General features: G+C 19.7%; 1 protein-coding gene across 1 annotated transcript in view; it reads left to right on the top strand.

Moving 5' to 3' along the window:
• The window catches only part of LOC122715541 (lachesin-like), a 101,269-nt gene that overhangs the window by 64,464 nt on the left and 15,918 nt on the right, over positions 1-20,887 (top strand). Inside the window, exons 5-6 of the mRNA XM_043937809.1 lie at positions 6,255-6,338; positions 18,105-18,228. Coding sequence (XP_043793744.1) covers positions 6,255-6,338; positions 18,105-18,228 — 208 coding nt within the window. The remainder of the gene's footprint in view (positions 1-6,254; positions 6,339-18,104; positions 18,229-20,887) is intronic.

Below are 20,887 nucleotides of genomic sequence, written 5' to 3'. Positions count from 1 at the left end.
AGAACGACGAGTAAAAGTCGATCGCTTGCACCTCGCATAGCTAGAAGCGAAATCAGCCAGTAAATGAGTAATGAACGAGTAAATGTAATTTCACGGTGGAAACGGCGAAAAAGAGAGAAAAAAAGGGAAAAAAAAGAAAATAAAAATTCCTCCAAACGTTTTTATTTTCTCTTCACTCATTTGTTTATACGCTTCCGTGTGGCAGTCATTTAACATGATCAATTTTTGGCCATGAATTCAAGTGAATAATTTAATGATAATGAATTTTGTATATTTTTAGAAACATGATATTTTAAAATGAATAATATTAAATAAAACAATATTAATAATATATTATTAATACAACATATATTTGTGGAATATCTTTTCGATTTTATATTTAAAGAGAAAAATAAATAGTAAAATTAGTGTATTGATTTAGATTTACTTATTAAGCAATTTAAATTTGCAATAGATGAAGTGAGATAAAATGAAACAGCTATGATTATAATTTAATTGATATTTTGTAAGTAAAATATTTCGTAAATATTAATTTCTTATTATATATCATCTATTATATATTATCTAAAATTCTAAGTAAAAATTAGAAATGATAAAATAAACAATATTTTATTGTGATACTTAAAAGAAAGTATAAAGTTATAAGTTACAAAAATTAATTTGCATTTTTTAAAAAATGCTTGAAACTTGATAATTATATTTTTTCTCTTCATATAGAACCCTTCATATAGAATCATCTATTATTGATTGTTTATTAATTGAATATTGATATATATATATATAAAATTAATTTTAGAATTCTCGAGAAACAGTAAAGTTTGTTATTTTATACAAAATATTAATATATTCGTAGGAAATTTTTTAATTCTAAAGATCAAAACAAATTGGTATAAAAGTTGGTATAAAAAATCAATTTCAATTAAAATTTAATTATTAAGTTATAAGCAATTAAATTAGTATTAAATAAAGCGGAACAAAAATATATGATGCAATTTTATTATTGTCATACACCGTCTCCTTCAGTTTCTGTCTCGTTTTAACAATACTACATACTAATACAAACTTAAATTGCTTATAATTTAATAAATAAGTCTTAATTAACATTTTCATATTGGTATTAAAATTCCAAGTTTAAAAGAAAATTAATAATAGAGAATGATAAGAAGAAATCAGAATAGTGAAAAATTTTTTAATGTTGCAGATTTTATACATATCACTTAATTATATATTACTTTATAAAATTTATATATAATAAAATTTTATATATTATTATAGCATGACTTTGCCATCTTAAATATCTCACTTGTTGTTGAAAATATTAAAAAATGTAATTATATAAAAATTGAATAATTTAAAAATGATTATTAATTAATTATATTTACGTATAGAAGAATAAAAATTGAAGTACTTTAATTTTTTTTAGATAAAATTAATTAGATATTTAATGCTAGATATTTTTAATCCTTTTTAATCCATGAATAGATATATTTTGTTATTTCTATAAAAAAATAAACATATAAAAATTATTAATTTTATTTTGCAAAAACAAAATATAATAGTTGATCAAAAAATGACTATCTCTCTTGTGAAATTATTATTTCTAAAATTCAATAAATAAATCGATTGAAAAACTTAATTTAGTAAAATTGTTAAACGAATATTAATACAACAATATTCAATCACATCGAATGTTATTATTTAGCGCATGTTGTTAATTAAAAAGCTGTAATACGCTCATTGGTAGTTTTCTTGATAAAGGAGTATATGTGTACCCCTGAGTCGCTTTACAACCCCGTGATATGTTGCTTCAGTGCAAGGGAGGCGAAATATAAGCAAAATTTAGGGGCTCTTACGTTATTCAGAGTCTTGCAAATAGAGTAATGCGCACGGATATAATTTAGAGATTCGGTAAGAAAGGAAATTTATTTGATGCATTGTGCAGCCGTTAAGCGTATCATTAACATTAAATTCTGGCTGGTTCCGGTGCGTGTCGGAAAATATATCTGGTGGGGGACGAGTTTTGGCATGCTCTGTGAAATATACCGCTCTTGGAGGTAAGATGCGACCCCCCGGTGCAATTGCACGCTTTCCACCTTCTGAATACCGGCCGACTTATATAATTTTATGCAACCATATTTTTGGAGACCATAATGGATTATATTGGAGTCTATTTAAGTTCATTTATTTTAGAATGCTGTAATTTAAACGAGATGTAAGAGAGACTGGGCAAGTGAATACGTTTTTTCATTTTTAAAATTTTTATATTTGAATTTTAATTACTTAATACTTAGGAAAAAATATTAAAAAATAGATAAGAGTCAAATCAAATCAAAGTAATCAATTAATGTTTCTATTGAACTAATCTTTAATATTAATATTAAATTCTATGAATTTTTTTATTTTTTTCATATTTTAAAATTAAAGTTATTTTATTAATAAAAATTCTTTTTATATAAAATGTTTAAAAAATTTTAAATATCAAATCAAATATTTTTGAACAACAACAAAAGTCCATAATTATTATATGCTTAAAGAGTGAATTATAATGAACTATTTATAGTTTTCATATGATATATTAGATATTATATTATCGATTAGGATTATAAAGAATATTATATTTTAATTTATCGTACTTTTATTTATTTATTTTCATAAATAAATTATATACATATGCATTTACAATATTTAATATCAAGGAAGGAACGAAAATTATATATACATATTTATTTATATCTTAATTACTTATAAGCAAAACTACTAAAAGCTATAAAACATACATAAAAAATTGTTTAAATATTAGAAAGATTAATAAAAAGAAGTTCAAAAAGGATTCGTAAATGATTAAGAGTATGATAGATAATATTACAAATTGCATCTCGAAAAGATTGAAACAGAAAATATCATAATAAAACTAAGTTATATAATAAAAATAATAAAAAAAGAAACTATATTTGTTTTAGTATATTTTTAGTAATATTACCATTTTTTATTATTGATCGTTTTTTAAATCATCATTTAAATATTGCACTTTTATTCATAAGTTATTAGATACTTAACAATACATTTCAGAATATGAAAAATGTAATATGATAATATAATATCATATAATAATTATAATAATCTTATAATAATTATAATATAATATTACATTAATTATCTATTTATACTATAAAAAAATTTTGTTTTAATAATCTTAATGTAAATTTACTTTGATCCATTAAAGAATAATAATAACAATAACATGCAACATTATTGAAAAATATACATATATTTAATAAATATTATATTGGTATGTTATAATGTAAAAAAAAAGTATATATTAATATTACATTATATAAATTTATTATTTAAAAAATTTTTAATTTAAAGAAAAAAAAATATATATATATATATATATATAAATAAAATATATAAAATATTTTTAGTATATATATATACTAAAAATACTATTCTATTAGTATATATATATACTAAAAATATTTTTATTTTATCAAACTTTACGACTTTTATAATCTTCAAATTTTCATTAAAATTTTTAAATATCGATCAAATTTTACAAATTTTACAATTTTGTTATGAAAAAATTGTTATGAAAAGATATTAATTATTTAATTTATAATTATGAAATTAAAAATACAAATTTACAAATTAATATTAATTATTAATAAATTTATATTTAAAGAATATATTATATTTATATTAAAAAATTATCCCATGACTTATGGAAATATATCATATTAAATGTATCATAATGAAATATGTATCATATTTTATTGTAATTAAAATTAAAATTATTGATATTAATCCAAATTATAAATTATTATTTATCATTTTAATGCATTTTAATTTATTTATATTTAAATTTGATTGCGAAAACTGTATTGAGAATAAAAAATTTATAAAATAAATTCTCAAGTTGTTCAAAATCACAAGAGAAAAATTTTAATCAGATTAAATAATAATTTGAAGAATTTGAAATTGTTTAATATAAATAAAATTTATTAATAATTAAAAGATAATAAAAATTTTATTATTTATATATTTTTAAAAGAATATAGTGTTAAATTAGTATATAATGGTAATTTATATAATGTTAAAAAAATAAAAGAAACAAAAATGCGACATAAAAAGAAAATAGAAAATATTTTAAAAACAATCGATATTCAAATATTGTCTTAAAGAGTTACGTAAATTTTCCGATTTCGATTAACTTTAAAAATAATCAATTTATTTGAAAATAGAAAAAATAATAAATTTTTTGAAATAAATTGTTTATTAAGTTCTTTTTTATAGTTATTCTTAATTAATAATATAATTTAAATAAAAATATTAATTTTAATGATTGTTTAAATCAGATTATTATATGAGCTATTTAGAAATGAATTCGTTATATTGAAGCTAATTATTTGCTTTTTGAAAAATTAAATATTAATTTTTCATTCTAATGTTAAAATTAAACATTTCTTTGAAATTGAAATCATTGAAATCAGATCTGTGTATTTGCATTTAATAGTTATTTATTTTGCATTTAATAATAATTATTTTATGAAAATCTTTTTTGAACATTATTATAATTTTATTATTCGAATCTATAACATTGGATATATATATAATTGTTTAGAATGGAATAATTTCTTGACAATTTTATCAAAATTAAATGGATAACTATTTTTCAATTTATTTAAAATATATATTTAAAATAATAAAAGGATATTTTAAATTTTCCAAAAAAGTATTTACATTTAAAATGAGTAAATACTTTTAAAATGCTTAATAGAAAGTAAGAATCTTTCGAATTATTTTGTAAAATTTCATTATATAATATATATAAATAATATATAAAGAGAAAAAAACATATAAAAAGATTCAATTGTATTTTTACAACAGAAACACAATTATCAAACTTATTATAATATTAATTTTAAAACCTGAGTATATATATTACATTATAAATTTTATTATATATAGATATGTAAATTTTATTAATGTAAATATATTAATATTAATTAATTAATATAAATAATTAATATATTTACATTAGTATATACTTACATTATATATACATTATATTATACATTAAATATATTACAATACTATATAATATAAATAATTAAATACTCATAATATATTCTTCTTACATTATTATAATAATTTCATTAATAAATAAATTCTTATTTTTTACTTATTTTCACTTATTCATTGAAATTTGAAATAATGAAATTTATTGTTTATATTATATTATAAATATATTATAACGAATTATATTATAAATTCGTTCATTTTTTAGAACCTTACATTTTTCTCATAATATAATTATCTTTTAATCATAGTTTATGATCACGTTCCATGATTATAACTTTTCTTGAATTTTTACAATTTTTAATCAACACGTAACATTTCAATTATTTTTATCGCAATTTTATTTTTAAAGATTTGCATAGTTTTCATTATATATACAGAGATATTTGAGAATTCTACTATGAGTAAACTAATTAATAAAAAATATCAGAATGATTAGATAGGAAAATATTTATAAATGAACGAGTTAATATAATCCAAAGAAATTTTCGTTTAAGATCTTTCATTAAAGTGTGCATAAAAACTATAAAAATTCTCAGGGTTTAATTAATCGACGAATACGAAAATCGAAATAATTTTATTGATTTAACACCATCTATAATGAAAATCCATCATAATGTTTTCGGTTATGAGGATTTTATCCCAAAATAACGTCATGTTGTTATCATTACAACGTATTTTCATTAGCTATAATACAAAATTTGTTCATGTAATATTAATGCATTCATTATTGAATGAAATTCAATGTTTTCATTAAAATTTTCATAATATGTTAAAATGTTTGTAAAGATATTAAAAATCTTGTTTCGGGCTTTTAATATATTATATTTCAATATATACAGTATATTAATATATTCATGAGACACCTTTAGAAGATTAATTCTAAAGGTTATAATAAATAACATAAAAAGATTGCTTGAAACTTATTTATTAAATTATAAGCATTTTAAGTTTGCATTGAATAAAATAAGACAGAATGATCTCTTCTATTCACTTTATCTAACTTCAATTGCAAATATAATTTAATAAATAAATTGATATTTTTGTACACTAGTTTTTGTCTTTGTTTTGATCTCTAAAATTAACTTTCTAAAGATCTTATAAATATATTAGCATTCTATATAATGATAGTATAATAACCATAATACCAATAATTGATAAAAATTTTTTTTCAGACAGGTATGTTGTCAATCGTCGTGCCACCAGACTTTATTTCTGAAGATACTTCGAGTGATGTCATGGTTCGAGAAGGAGGACAGGTAAATTAATAATAAATCATTAATTAAATTTATTGTTAATTTAAAATTTCTGTTTTAATTTTTGCACGAGAATAAAATGGATAAATAATATATAAATTTCCATAAAATTTTGTATAATTGAAACGAACATTTTTCATTTTTGAATGAATGAAATAAGAAAAAATTTTTAATTCCTATTATTTTCTTCTTGTAAGAAAGAAATCACACTTTTTATTTAAGTTATTGCTTCTATTTAAAATGTTGATGATTCTTAAATGAAAGAGATATTAAAATAAAAAGAAATTTTATCTTATAAATATAATTATATACAATATGAGATAAAAATTAATTTTTATGAAAAAAAAATTTTTTACAAATTTACTTTTTAAAAATTTATCGTTCTTTGGAAATAATTGTTATTCTTTCTTTATATTTGTTGTTATTCATAATTTATAATTAAATATACAAAAAAAGTGACTTAGATCAAAAAAGTAACATAAATTAAATAAGACAAAATTATGTTAGATCAATTTATAATTACTTAATATTTTATTGATATGTATTATATCTTTCTTTATTAGTAACGATGCTGTTAAGTTTAAATGTATTTATCTAAATTCAAATCAAATTCAATATATATAATATAAAAGATTCATTTCATAAGAATAGAATATTAAAGAAATAATGATTCAATATGATATTTGTGAAATATTTGTAAACTGATTTCAAAAGAATGAATGTTTGTCTATTTCGAATATCTTAGATTAGAATATTAGAATCAATTAAATTTTTTATAAAATATAAATAATAATCAAATTAAATACAGAATTATAATAAACAGAATTCCTATAATTTTATTTTAATTTTTCCATTTATAATTGTTTAAAAATAATTTAATTTATATTATAGTTTGAAAAATATATAAAGAAAGATAATGTTATTTCCTAAATCAATTATTTATCGATTATGAAAATTATATTATGCAAAAATAAAATTAAAGAAAATTAATTTTAATTGAATTGATAATTTTTAACAAAATTTTTAACAACCTAAAGTTTCGAATCTATTCAATTCTTAATTTTTGAAAGCATTCTTTTCATTTCTAAATTCATAAAGATACTTAAAAACTAAATATTAATATCTTTTTCAAAATAATTAAAAATATCTTGAATCTGACTTATTTCCGATCCATATTTGAATTTATATTTATATTATTTGATATATATTTGAATTTTGAATTGCTCTTATCTATATATTACTTAATTAAAATTCATAAAACTGCTCTACATAATCGAATTTAATCATCCTAAATATCTTTACTTGATATATTTTCAAATCAATATCTACACAAACTGCCGTATTACAAAAGAAGAAAAATCTATGAATATTGTTGAAAAATCTCAATAACCTGTTGCTTGTATACATATCAAAATAGAACATTTCGTAAAAATGCATTTGATATAACGTGTAAATATTTCCGTTTTCCCAAATTTTCTTATCAAACCTGATGTAAGAAATATTACTTTTCTACGAAAATTCATTGATGAAATACCTTTAAAAAGCTCGTTACGCGGAAATCACGCGATAAAATTCTATTCCTAGTCATAGCAGTGAATTAATTGTGCCTATATCGCGTTAACATTCAATCTCAGTGAAATTCGGTAATTAAAACTATAGATCGTTCACTAAATTTCGCTTAAGCACGATTAAAAAGCCGCGATGAAATGACGACGTAACTCACGGTAATATCCTTTAGGAACGAAAATTCATGTAACGAGGGCGAAGGGAAATTTGTATTAACCCTTGTTTGTAATATGATAAAATCAGTCGCCTAATTAGAGAGGAGAACAGATCGACAAGATTTACGAACTTTACGCATATTGTAATTTATTAGGACTGAGAACTATAATAACTAAGAATGTCGTATTTATACAGTGTCGATTTTACCTATAAATAAAATATTTTTTAAAGGAAGAATATTATGAAAAAAATATTTGTAACAAAAGTTATTAGATTATATATATTTATATAGTATTAATAGTTTCTTTATAAATAAGATCATATAAAGATGATATACTTTTTTTTAATAATGGAATTATATAATTTTTAATATATTAATAAATATATATATTATAAAAAAATATTAAATTATTTGTGTCGAAAAATTTTTACTTTAAGGGATATTTTGACTTATAATAATTTTCATAAAATATATTGTATGAAAAGTAAGAAATATGCAAAATAATATTTTACTTTTCATGTTCTTTTTGTCTTTTATATAATAAGTTTTACAAATTGCAGGTTAAAATATTTCTTAAACTAAAAATTTTTCATATGAATAATTTAATAATACTTAATATGTTTTAAAATTATATGATTTTATTTAAAAAATTCAAATTGATTTTCATATGATCTTTATGTGTCAATCTATTAAAAAACTATCAATATTACATGATATATCTGCTTATATTAAACACTTTTTGTTTGAAAAGATATTTCACTATATTTAAAGAAAACAGACACTAATATTATTAAAATATTTAAAAAGAAATTATTATTTGTTATTAAATAATATTATTTTATAAAATTTTTTAAATACTTTAATATTTTTTTTTCAATATTGATCAAATAAAATTAAAACATAATTCTATTTTTAATATTAGTATTAAAAGAAAATAATGCATGCATAAAATATTTTGTCCACTTTTTATCTATTATTCTTATAAATTTTTATAAAATTACATTATTTTTATAAATTTTCAAGAAAAATAATTTTTTTAATAAGTTTATTTAACATCATTATTTATTTAAGACAAATTATATTTTCAAATTTAAAAAAGTATGTTAATATAAAATTAAAATTTCAAAAAGTAATTTCATCGATAAAATTGCTAAAAAAACGTAAGATATATCACAATTGCCAATCTTGTACCTATTTCGTTGCTAGCATCCTGAAACGTAAGGTTTATTAAAAATGAAAATTTCAATTCCGTCGTTTCTAGCTAACTCGACTATTGAAATGAATAGAAAATACACATCCGGTTGATAAATTACTACTAATTCATATCCTAGAACTAGAGTTAAGCAGTAATCAACTATATTTTGATTTTTAATTGATTACCTAAAAATAATCACGGTAATCATTATAATTATTAATTGAATAATCATTACAAGAAATAATTTATCCTAACTTTACCTAACTTTCTACAATATTTAAGAAGTTTTAAGAAAATGATGTTACGTGTTTGCGTCACGATACATTTCTACTTTATCTGAATTTTAATGTGCGACTCCGGCTAGAAACTTTGAAATTCGTTTCCTGTATCATCTCACACATTTAAGATATCAGTCGATGGCCTATCTATGTCCTTAATTTAAAATTGATAAATATATTTTCCAAGAAACGATCCTGCGAAATCTAGAACGCAATTTGCATTCTTTTCTCACGAATTAGTATTTCTTTTTAAATTCGTAAAGTCGTGACTTGTATCATCTTATCGATACAAATTTGGTTTAAAAAGAAACGAATATTTTATACTTAACTAATACCAAATTTAAATTAAATAATTTCTATAAATTTGAATATGTGAAAATTTGCTATTGATTTTAGTGTCTAAAAGATTACTAATATAAATGTCAGTGCACAATATATACTATATTTAAAAGTATATAAAGTATAAAAAGTATATATAAAAAGTTTTTGACCAAACGTAAGAATATCTTTAAAATAACAAAATTAATTAAACAATTATTAATTAAATAAAAACAATATAATATAATAATATAATAATTATTATATATAATATAATATAATAATAATAATTAAAATATTATTTATAAATTAAAAGCATAATTAATTAAAAATAAATGTTTCTGAAATATATATTTATAGTATAAATATCAAATGCATAACAAATTAGCCTAATAATGTAAACATAAAAAAAAAAAGAAAATAATTTCTTTCTTTTGTCAAAAAAAAAAAATAAATAAATAATATAAATATTAAAATTTTAATATAATTAATAACTTCAATTATTGTATATAAAATTGCATATAAAAATAGTTATATATACATACAATGTATAAACAATATATAAACAACATACAAAATATAGTAGTATTCCAAAAATAATCAATCATGTTGAGTTTATTATTATTAAATTTTTAATTTTAATTATCTAATGTATATAGGTAATTTTTTATTATACGATCTTTCTTTTTTGAATTGAAATCAATAAAGACAAATGTTTAATTGCACAATTCTTTAATGAAAATAAAAAATAATAATTTTGCACGAAATAAAAAGATCATCAATTTTTCTTATATTTTACTGATATTAATGATGTTATACGATTGCTCATGATTATAAAAATATGTGTGAAATTAATGTAATTCCGTTTTTATGAAATTAATATAATTATAATTACTAATTAATGCGAAATTAAATTTACACTATGAATTAAAATGCATGAATCGTAGTTTAAGTTATATGATGATTGAGAAGTCAATATAAATGATGTTTAGAATAGATTTAAGAATAGATTTTGTCTTATCTTCATTACGATATTTTATTTATGTGAATTCCATTTATATGAACGAAATCTTACATAATATCAAATTATTCAAATTCTAGCTGAGCTTCTATTGTATTATCGTCAACCATTATTCCAATTATATAAACGTCTTTATAATATAATTAGATATGTATATTAAATTTATGATACAAAATAAATTTATGATACAATATGATAAAAAATTAAATCATCAATAACTATCAAGTTATTATGTTTGTAAAATTGTTTTCAAATTTATATTTAATATATTGTTATAATAATTTTAGAGAAAATGTTTCGTAAAGTTCTTATATAAATGTAAACTCCTATTAATAAGATAAAAAATCATCATCTAATGAAGAAATTAGCTAGATTATTATATGAGCATACTTCTTCCCTGAAAGAAAGATTCATATAAATGGAATTCTACTATTATAATGATAGTCTTTTTTTCTTTTTATCCTGACAATACAAATAAAATACCCATTATTTCCCACCATTTAAGTTCCATCACCATTTCTATTCTTTCTTACTTTTTCAATAGTAAGATTTTTCAACAATTCTGTTATTAAATACGAGATATGAAATTAAATATCAGAACTGATCTAGGCTGTTCACTAACACATTCGCGTATGCGAATTGAAAATTGATTATGTTTTTTTCTTGTTTTTTTTTTCTACTATGTGGAAAAAATATATGGCTTCTAAAAGATAAAAGATAAAGGAAATAAAAAAATTCCACATGGGAAAACTATCGAAACGAGATGTCGAAAGAGCGTGTTTCAACGTGAGCCAATGAAGAATCTCATTGCGGAAATGAACGAAATTTTAAGCCGATTTCATTTTCAGGTACTGTAAAAGGTAGTTCAAATTAATCGAATTCAAGCGTGCACTTGAAAATCAATTTTTATTTTTGAATGAAATGTAGATCGAATGGAACATTGACTATTGTCTAATGATAAATTGATTACGATTTGATCAACTGAGACCCGATATTCTTTAAGCCAATAAAAGGAGCTTTATCTTGTCCCGGAGAAATTAAATTGCGGGAGTAACCTCGATTATTCGAACTTTGTCTTTCGTTTCATTTTGTCGGAACAAGCAGTTTCCATCATTTTATACTTTTTGTTTTTCTATTAAATTGAGTAATATTATCAGATTAATGAATTTTTTGCGAAGTGAAAATTCATCGAATTTTTCACTTCGTATTTATATAACATTAAATATCATTCCTCCTAAATACAATTACCATTGAAAACAGAATTTAAACTTAACTTTAATTAAAAATTCATGAAACGTTTATAACGTAATAAAATTTGGAACGGACTTTAAATTCAGTTTTGAAAATTAAAAATTTATACAATTAAAAAATAATTTCTTTCCCATTATTTCTCTCAACTGCAAATAAAATATATCTATAGTTGAGATAAAATATCAGGATTGAGTATTTTTTATTTCAAATAAAAAGAATATAATTATTTTACGTAAAATAAAAAATAAATTTGTTTGAAATAAATACATTTGCAAGTTAATTTAAAAATTTTATTTGAAAAATAAATTTTCAAATAATTTAAAAATATTTTAGAATAATAGTAATATAAAATAAAAAACAGTAAACGATAAAGCTTACATTTTACGTAAAATAATTATATATTTAAAAAGTAATATTTTTCCTCAAGAAATTTTAGAAAAATTTTATAATTACTTTATAGTTTCAATAAATAAATTATTTAGTATTTGGTTATTCGAATGGTGCAAATACAAAATGAATATATATTTGAATTGATATATTTAATAATGATTAATTTATTTTATTTTTTATAATACATATTTTAACATATTCTTTTATATATCTATGAAAAATAATTAAAAATTATTTAATTTTTAGTTATTTCGCAATATATTAACAAAGATTCTTTCTAACTGATTATAAAACTATTTATGTTCAAATGAATTAATATCTTTTATTTTTTAATTAATTCAAATAATCGATATTTTATTGTAAAATATTTCTTGAATTTCAAAAATTAATTTAATAATCTTAATTTAAGAATCTAAAAAATTTATAATAAATCTATTAATATTATAATAAATTTTTTATTTATTCTCATTATTTTATAATGAGAATAATGATATATAATGATCAAAATTTTTTTACAGTTACAAATTTTATCATAAAAAAAAGAAATATATTGATTAATGCATCATGCTTTTTAAAAAGTTATTTTAAAATAAGAAAAATATTTTTAAATATTTTTTATTAAATAAATAAATTTATTGTTTATATTTAATGTCTGATCTTTTCATTTTAACAAAATGTATTAAAATTTTCATGAAATGTATTATTCAAAAAAGAAATATTATTCAAAAATATTAAATACAAATTTTGTAATATTTTAATTTCTTCTGAAGAATTCTCAAGAGATATAATCTGATTTCTCATTTGCCGAGAAATAAAAAATCCAGAAATCTGGTATAATAACAATAAATACAAGTTTCATCTCAGATCAAAATATGCAAAGTTCAAAAGTCTAATAAAAAAGAAAAGATGCTTTAGGCAATAAAAATTGTAATAAAATATCTTGTATATTTTCTTAATGAAATTAAATAAATATAAATTTGTAGTAAATATATAAGTTTCAAATAAAATAATAAATATTAAAATAATTTATTTTTCAAATAAATAAATAATTATTTAAATAATATTGTTTAAGACAAAGTAATATAAAGAAATAAAATAAAAAAATATACACATGATAAGGCATTTACAATAGATCAATACGTTATAAATAATTTTCAAGAATCTGAAATAATACTCATAATCTGAAATAATACTCATAAAGAAATAAAGTATTTTATTCAATCATCTTGATCTTGGATCTTAATCATTGATATTAAATCATTGTCACTCTATAATATACTGTCTATAATATATAAAAATATATATATATAATATATAAAAATATATAATATATAAAAAAACATATTTAAAAAATAAATTGATCTTCATATGATCTCTATCATATTCATTTCTCAAAAAACTGTTCACAATTGTCAAATTATATATCTCTTAATACTTAATACTTTGATCTGACTTAATACAGACTTGATTGATTACATCTTCTAACAAGCTAATAACAAGTCGAAATATTGTGGCCTGTTTTATAGGTACCTCATATTATATAATAATATCATTCAATTTTATTTAAAATAAAAATTTCATTCAATAATAATTTATTTTTATAATGTTCAATTCTGATATTAACAACTTGATTTATTCACTTATATTTGATGTTCCGTTGCATTTTCAAACATCTTCCATCACTTCATATGATTCAAAAATACGTATATATAGGAGGAATAAATTCATACATGTAAAATAATACATTTGTCATTCACCATATACTGGTGATAAAAGAAGTACTCAGATGATAATGTTTACGTCTCTGGAATTCTTTCTTCCTTTAAGTTTTCTCACACTTTAACAATACGAATTTCGTTCGTTCATGTATCGAACACGATTGTATGGAAATATTCCGATATATTCGTTAAATGTAATATAAATTGATTCGTAAAATTTTCGAAGATGATATATAGATATACATATGGATTAAGAAATAATCAATAATTGAAATATAACTAAAATTAAATACAAAAAGTTGTTTTCGAAAAATAACTAACAAAGATTTAATAATTGTTGACTTTAGAAGTAATTTTCGTCTACAATCTAATAATTCTTTTAATAATATATTTGTCATATTTAATCTATCTTTTGCATATATTGTCTTTATGCATATATTATCTTATTATTGTATCTAATTTTTATTCTTAAATTTTAGAATAATAATTCTCTATTCATATTATACACTGACTCACGAAAATATTTTATATAAACATTATATAAAAATTATCTAATTCAAATATTTTGATTTGAATAAAAGCTTATGCGTATATAGAACATAATAATAAATATTATTTAAATTATATAAATGAAAATATAAAACAAATTCAAATAAATAAATGCATAAAGAATTATAAAATATTTATTAAAGCATTTCGCAGAATATTTGAGTATTGAGTTTATTTTTAATACATTTATACATGACTTCAAATTTATTTCAATTTTTTTTAAATTTTGTTGATATAATACATATATTGTATTCATAAAGAATATATGAATATATTAAATATTCAGATATTTTCATGAATTATTGTATATTCGATTAAATAATAGAAGAATATTAATGTGAAATAATTTATACTGCATATCAATTTCATTTTTATCAAAATCATTATGTGATATAATTTTGTTCAAGCATAAAATACAATTATATTTTTTTTTTTAAATTAGAACTTTAGAATATTTTTTTTATCATTTGTATAATTTTTTTTTTTAATGTCAGTTTACATAAAAAGATATTGAATGCAAAATCAAAAAATTAATATCACGTACAATATTTCAAATTTTATACAATTTTAATATTAACATTGAATTTCATTCAAAATTTTATAATATATTATATGATATGTTATATGATTTCACAAACTTTTCAATATAATTTTTTTATCTCTTGAATCTCTTTTATCAGTCAATTTTTAAATACGATTATTAATAATTGATTGCAAAAGTATACTTCAAAATTAATATTATTTTTTTCAAAAAAATTTTAAAGCTTATTCTATTTCTAAAATATAATGAAAATTTATTCTGCTCGTATCATATTTTTCCTTTCACGAAATCTTTGTTGTCAGCAAAGCAAAAAAAATATTACAAATTCAAGCTACTTATGATTTTCTTTAGCATAATTTATGTTAAATGATATGTTCGTAATTTTATAATTAAAAATTTTAATAATTTCAAAATGTCTGTCAAATATAAAATATATAATTATAAAATAATTATTAGATCGGAAAATAAATATTTTCATTAACTATTAAACAAAAAATCCTTCAATAATAATTAAAATGTATCGCATAAAACTTTTAAATTTTAATTTAATTCCATAATAGTTCGTCACGGAAATTTCAAAATCATTTAAATTTAAATAAGCTTAATTAGATAAAAATACTTTTTTAATTATTGCTGTTTTATTTTTTATTAGAAACTTGTATTTAGCTATTGAATTTTAACTGAATATGAACAAATATATATTTATATGTATATATAAAAATTATTTATGACTGTTATAGTATAATTTAATTATTTTGATTTATTATTATTATTATTTATTATTTTAAAACTTAAATATTTAAATTTGATCTTTCCATACTATATTATATATGAATAATATAAAAATTATTAAATAAGTAATAATTAAAATAATAATTAAATAAATAAAAAAGCAAATTGATTTATTGCAGCTTAGCAATGCTAACCAATCAATTTTTTAAAAGATAAATAATAATCATTTTAGCAATAAAATGAATTTTTCAAAATTGATAATAATATTCACTCACATTAAATAAATAAGAATGAAAATATTGTATTGTGAATATATTCATAATTAAAATTTTAATAAAAATAATTGATTTTATTTTTCTAAAAAAAAAAAGAAACATAATAAAGAAAAGACAAATAACAGAGAAAAAATATAAAATATTGTTTTTGTTTTTTAACTCAAAAAGTTTTAAAATATATATCTATATCTATATCTATAAACAAATAAATCAAACGAATAATTTTAGAAAATTTCGAAATTTAAATAATTATAATATATAATATATATATTATATTATATATAATATTTATTATATATTAATATTATATATTATATATAATATTTATTATATATTAATATATATTATATATATATAATATATATAATATAATATAATATATTATATATAATATATAATAAATAGAAATTTTCGTAACTTTGAAAATTTATATTTTTCAATTCGAAATTTATTTAATTGAGATTTGATTGTATATGAGTTTATTAAAGACAAAAAACATTAATGACTTTTATATAATTTCTAAATGTCTATTCATAGAAAAGCTAAGAATACTTCATAATTTCTTATTCAATTAGTTAATAAATAAGTTAAATCTTTTTTTATTTTGAAAAAATTTTTTATTAATTATTTAAAAACAATTTTATTAATAATGTTGATATTAAAATTTAATTCGATCAATTGTATATTATGATAATAATAAATATAAATCATATAATAAATATGTTCAAATTCAAAATTCGAGCTGTTATCCAATTTTTGTAGAAAAAAATCATCATTCCATCAATTCATAAAATATACAAAGGTCAATCAATGATATAAAAAATTCAAAAATAGCTCTAATAATTTCTTTATACCATTTTATCTCTTTATACAATCAAACTTCATAAAAACATTTTTCTTATAATTTCAACCCCTTAAGAAATATTCCACCATTCTTTATTCCTGTTCTTTTTTTTTACACTATTTATTTGTTGGATGTTAACATCACATATCTCTTTACATTTTTTTTATAATTTTAGATCCTTCCTTAAGTACATTTTTCTCATTTAAATTTAAAACTTTGTATAACAATTTTAACTTTATTTCTCCAATTCCTCGTTCATTCTTTTCTGTGATTTGTTTATTCTTCTTTGATCAATTTCGAATTATTTCATTGACGAAATATACATAGAATGTCACAAAAATGTAGGAATATTAACTGGAGATTTCTGAAGTAATTTCAAACAATATTTTCCTTTGTAAAGATTTTCAGCTTTGTTAACGAATTATTAGCAAAAAATATTGGTTAATCACGAAGCGCATAGTTTAATCGAATATTGGCTATGTATTGAACAAATTCAAGCAACATATATCCAAGAAAGTATGTTGAATATTATGATTTATTCATTCTTCATGATACAATTCGATATAATTTTTTAATGATAAAAAAATATTCAATGTACTTTCTTCGATATAGTTATTTTATTTGGATTTGTTTATGCTCGGTTGGCACATAGTCAACGCTATGCTATTGGCTAGTGTTTTTGTTAATAAAATCACAATGAAAGTTTTTGCAAAGGAAAATGTTGCTTGAAATTACCTCAGGAATTTCCAATTAACGAATGTTGCCACATTTTTGCTATACTCCGTATGTAATCTTGAGCGAATAAAATTCGGTTAAGGTACCGTGCATGGGCCCTAATTTTTCGAAATATATTTATACGTAACCCGGCCCCATACTGCGGGCGGCAATAACGAAGTCGATTCTCTTTATAATTCTAGTTTCATAACACGTACAGGTGAAGTTAACGTGCCGTGCAAGAGGCGTGCCCCCACCGCGCTTATCATGGAAAAGAGAAGACGGGAAGAACATTGTAATTCGGAAGCCATTTGCAGGAAGCGCCTTGAACCAGAAGTCTCATGGTAAGATTTAATATAGATGACGCTCTTCTACCATTTCGCCGATATAATATGGAATATACAATTATGTTTTCCTCGGAACCAGCCACAGAATTCAGTTCGGTATTTTAATTCCCTTATTTCACCGCGAACATAGAGATTCGTTCTCGAACGCCTGCGGGAAATGTAACTTTTCGAGAAATTGTTAAGTAACACTTTGTGGAATATGTCGTAAGGAATCCGATAGAAGTCCCGAATTTTTATGGAACATATTCACGATAAAATGCGAATGATTTTTGAAAAATATTTATTGTGCATTTCAATTTAAATATTTTGCCTTATAAAAAAATCGTTTTTATTAGAATAAATTATATAATATATACATATTATATAATATATACATATGTAATTTTACATATTATAAAGTAGAAGTTAATAATAAAGAAGGTTAAGAAAATAATATAAGATTGCGATATTGTTGCATAAATTTTTTATTCAAATTTTTTATTATTGGTGAAAAGCATATGTTAGTTTTATTTGTTATTATTTGCTATATTTACTGATAGAAAATATTTTTCAAATCTTTCTATTTACTATTTATAAATTCATTAATTAACGAAAATATTTAAGAAGATGTTACTCTTATTTATAACAGCTATTCGATTCGAATTATTTTTATCTCAATTATTATTAGCAAACTGAATACTATTAAAATATTTACTGTCACATTTACTATTTTAAAAAAGTAACTATTTACATTAATTATGTTCATAAATATATTTGTCTTGTATGTTTTTATAAATAATATATTAGATATTATTTGTAGAATTTACATTTACATTTTTTAATTTTAATGACTTATTCATACTATTATTAATATATTCATGAAAAATCGATTTTAGAGTGACATGCACAAATAAGAAAATATTTGCTTATAATGCAACTGATTCAATTATTGTATTATTAAGAATTTCATTTCTATATTTTTTTGTAATTGAATTAAATACGTTATATAAAAAAATGTCTTACTTTTTCATCAAATTCTATAGAAAAAATAAAAATAAAACTAAAATATTATGTGAAAAATATCAGAAAATTCTTCATTAAAAATTATATCAAAATTATAAAATGTTTTACAAAAATTATAGATATTTCTATTTATATATCAAATTATTTCATTTTTATGAATACATATTTGATATTAACATATGAACCATATTTTTTAAGTGAAATATAAGTTACAGAATGAAAAAAAAATGAATAAGAAAAAAATTGTCATTTTTGCAAAGACAATAGAATTCACATTTTCTTTTTTTTTTCAAAGCAAAATCTAAATCATTTCATAATCGAGACATCAAAATATTCTCAGAATATTGAAAAAAAGTTGTAGAAAACTATGGTGATTATATTTTTGATGAATAAAAAATTCTCACATATCTAGTTTCAAACTAGTTAAGTTTTAATCACATTGTTTCATTCAATATTTATTAAAAGTAACTTTTGTCGAAAAAATATTTTAAAATATTAAGTAAATATCAAAATGAAAAATAATAAATTGTTCAAATAATAAATTTATATTATTCATCATTTATTATTATTATTTTTTTATTACTATAATTTAATAATAAATTTCTAAAAAGAAACTAACAAATATTTCTAATTTCTTAAAAAATAATATAATAATTTACATTGAATTTCTTTCTAACAATAATTGCAAAATTATACAATATTTCGATTTTTATTTTTTACTCTCGACAATTCATTTTGTCTGTGCCAAAATTAAGCGTTTCTCTGCTGAAAGAGAAAAAAAAAGGAAAAAGAAAGAAATACACTCTCGAGATAGTGCAGCCCTTTAACAATATCACCAGCCATTCATACAACTCTATTACGCACTCGAAATATTGCGTAATAACTCCGTTGAATACAAAACGTAATCGTTAGATATAGAACGTTGGATAGTCAGCCTGGTGAAAACGATCGACAGATAGCGAATCGTAAAATCGCATAATATTTGATGGATAGAAACGTAGTTACTCCTCCATTATTTCTACGTAGATGTTTCGTCCTAAATGACGTATTTAGTATTCACTTCAGCATGGTGTTACTAATAGCAGGCGAATTACGCACTGTCAACGATGTATGCGGGCACACCCGTTGCAACACGTGCTAAGTGCAGTGACCCTGACTGCGTGCAAAGGGGATAGCTTATTGTTGACCTACAATGGTGATAATTATTGGATATTGCGGGAGAAAAGTTGTGAGCCTATACAGAATCTGAAACTCTATCATCCAGTAAGACTTGTCTTCGATTTTGTATGAATCAAAACAGAACCATTTATTTTAATATATGAGTATAATTTTGAAAATGAAATATATGTTATATTTAATACAATTTTTAAATAGTATTTGAAAATAATCGAATGGTTTTTCTTCGTAGAAAAATATTATTTATCATTATTTACCATTATTATAATTTGTTTACATCTTCAATTTTTTTCGATACAAACTCTTAGGTTTTAGATTAAGGAATGAATAAAGAAAAGCCGCATTGTTTTTGAGATGAGCCAATATTTTAAATAAGATTAAAGTATCTTATTTTAAAAAATATTATTAAAATAAAATATTTTATTTTCTTATGCTATATGTTTAATGTTACTTGTTCCAAATTCTAAATATTACATTA

The sequence above is a fragment of the Apis laboriosa genome, unplaced genomic scaffold (genome assembly GCF_014066325.1).
Source record: "Apis laboriosa isolate Shangri-la unplaced genomic scaffold, ASM1406632v1 scaffold38_cov145, whole genome shotgun sequence".
Lineage (NCBI taxonomy): Eukaryota > Metazoa > Arthropoda > Insecta > Hymenoptera > Apidae > Apis > Apis laboriosa.
Note: the sequence above shows the minus strand (reverse complement) of the source record. Positions and strands in the feature narration are given on the sequence as shown.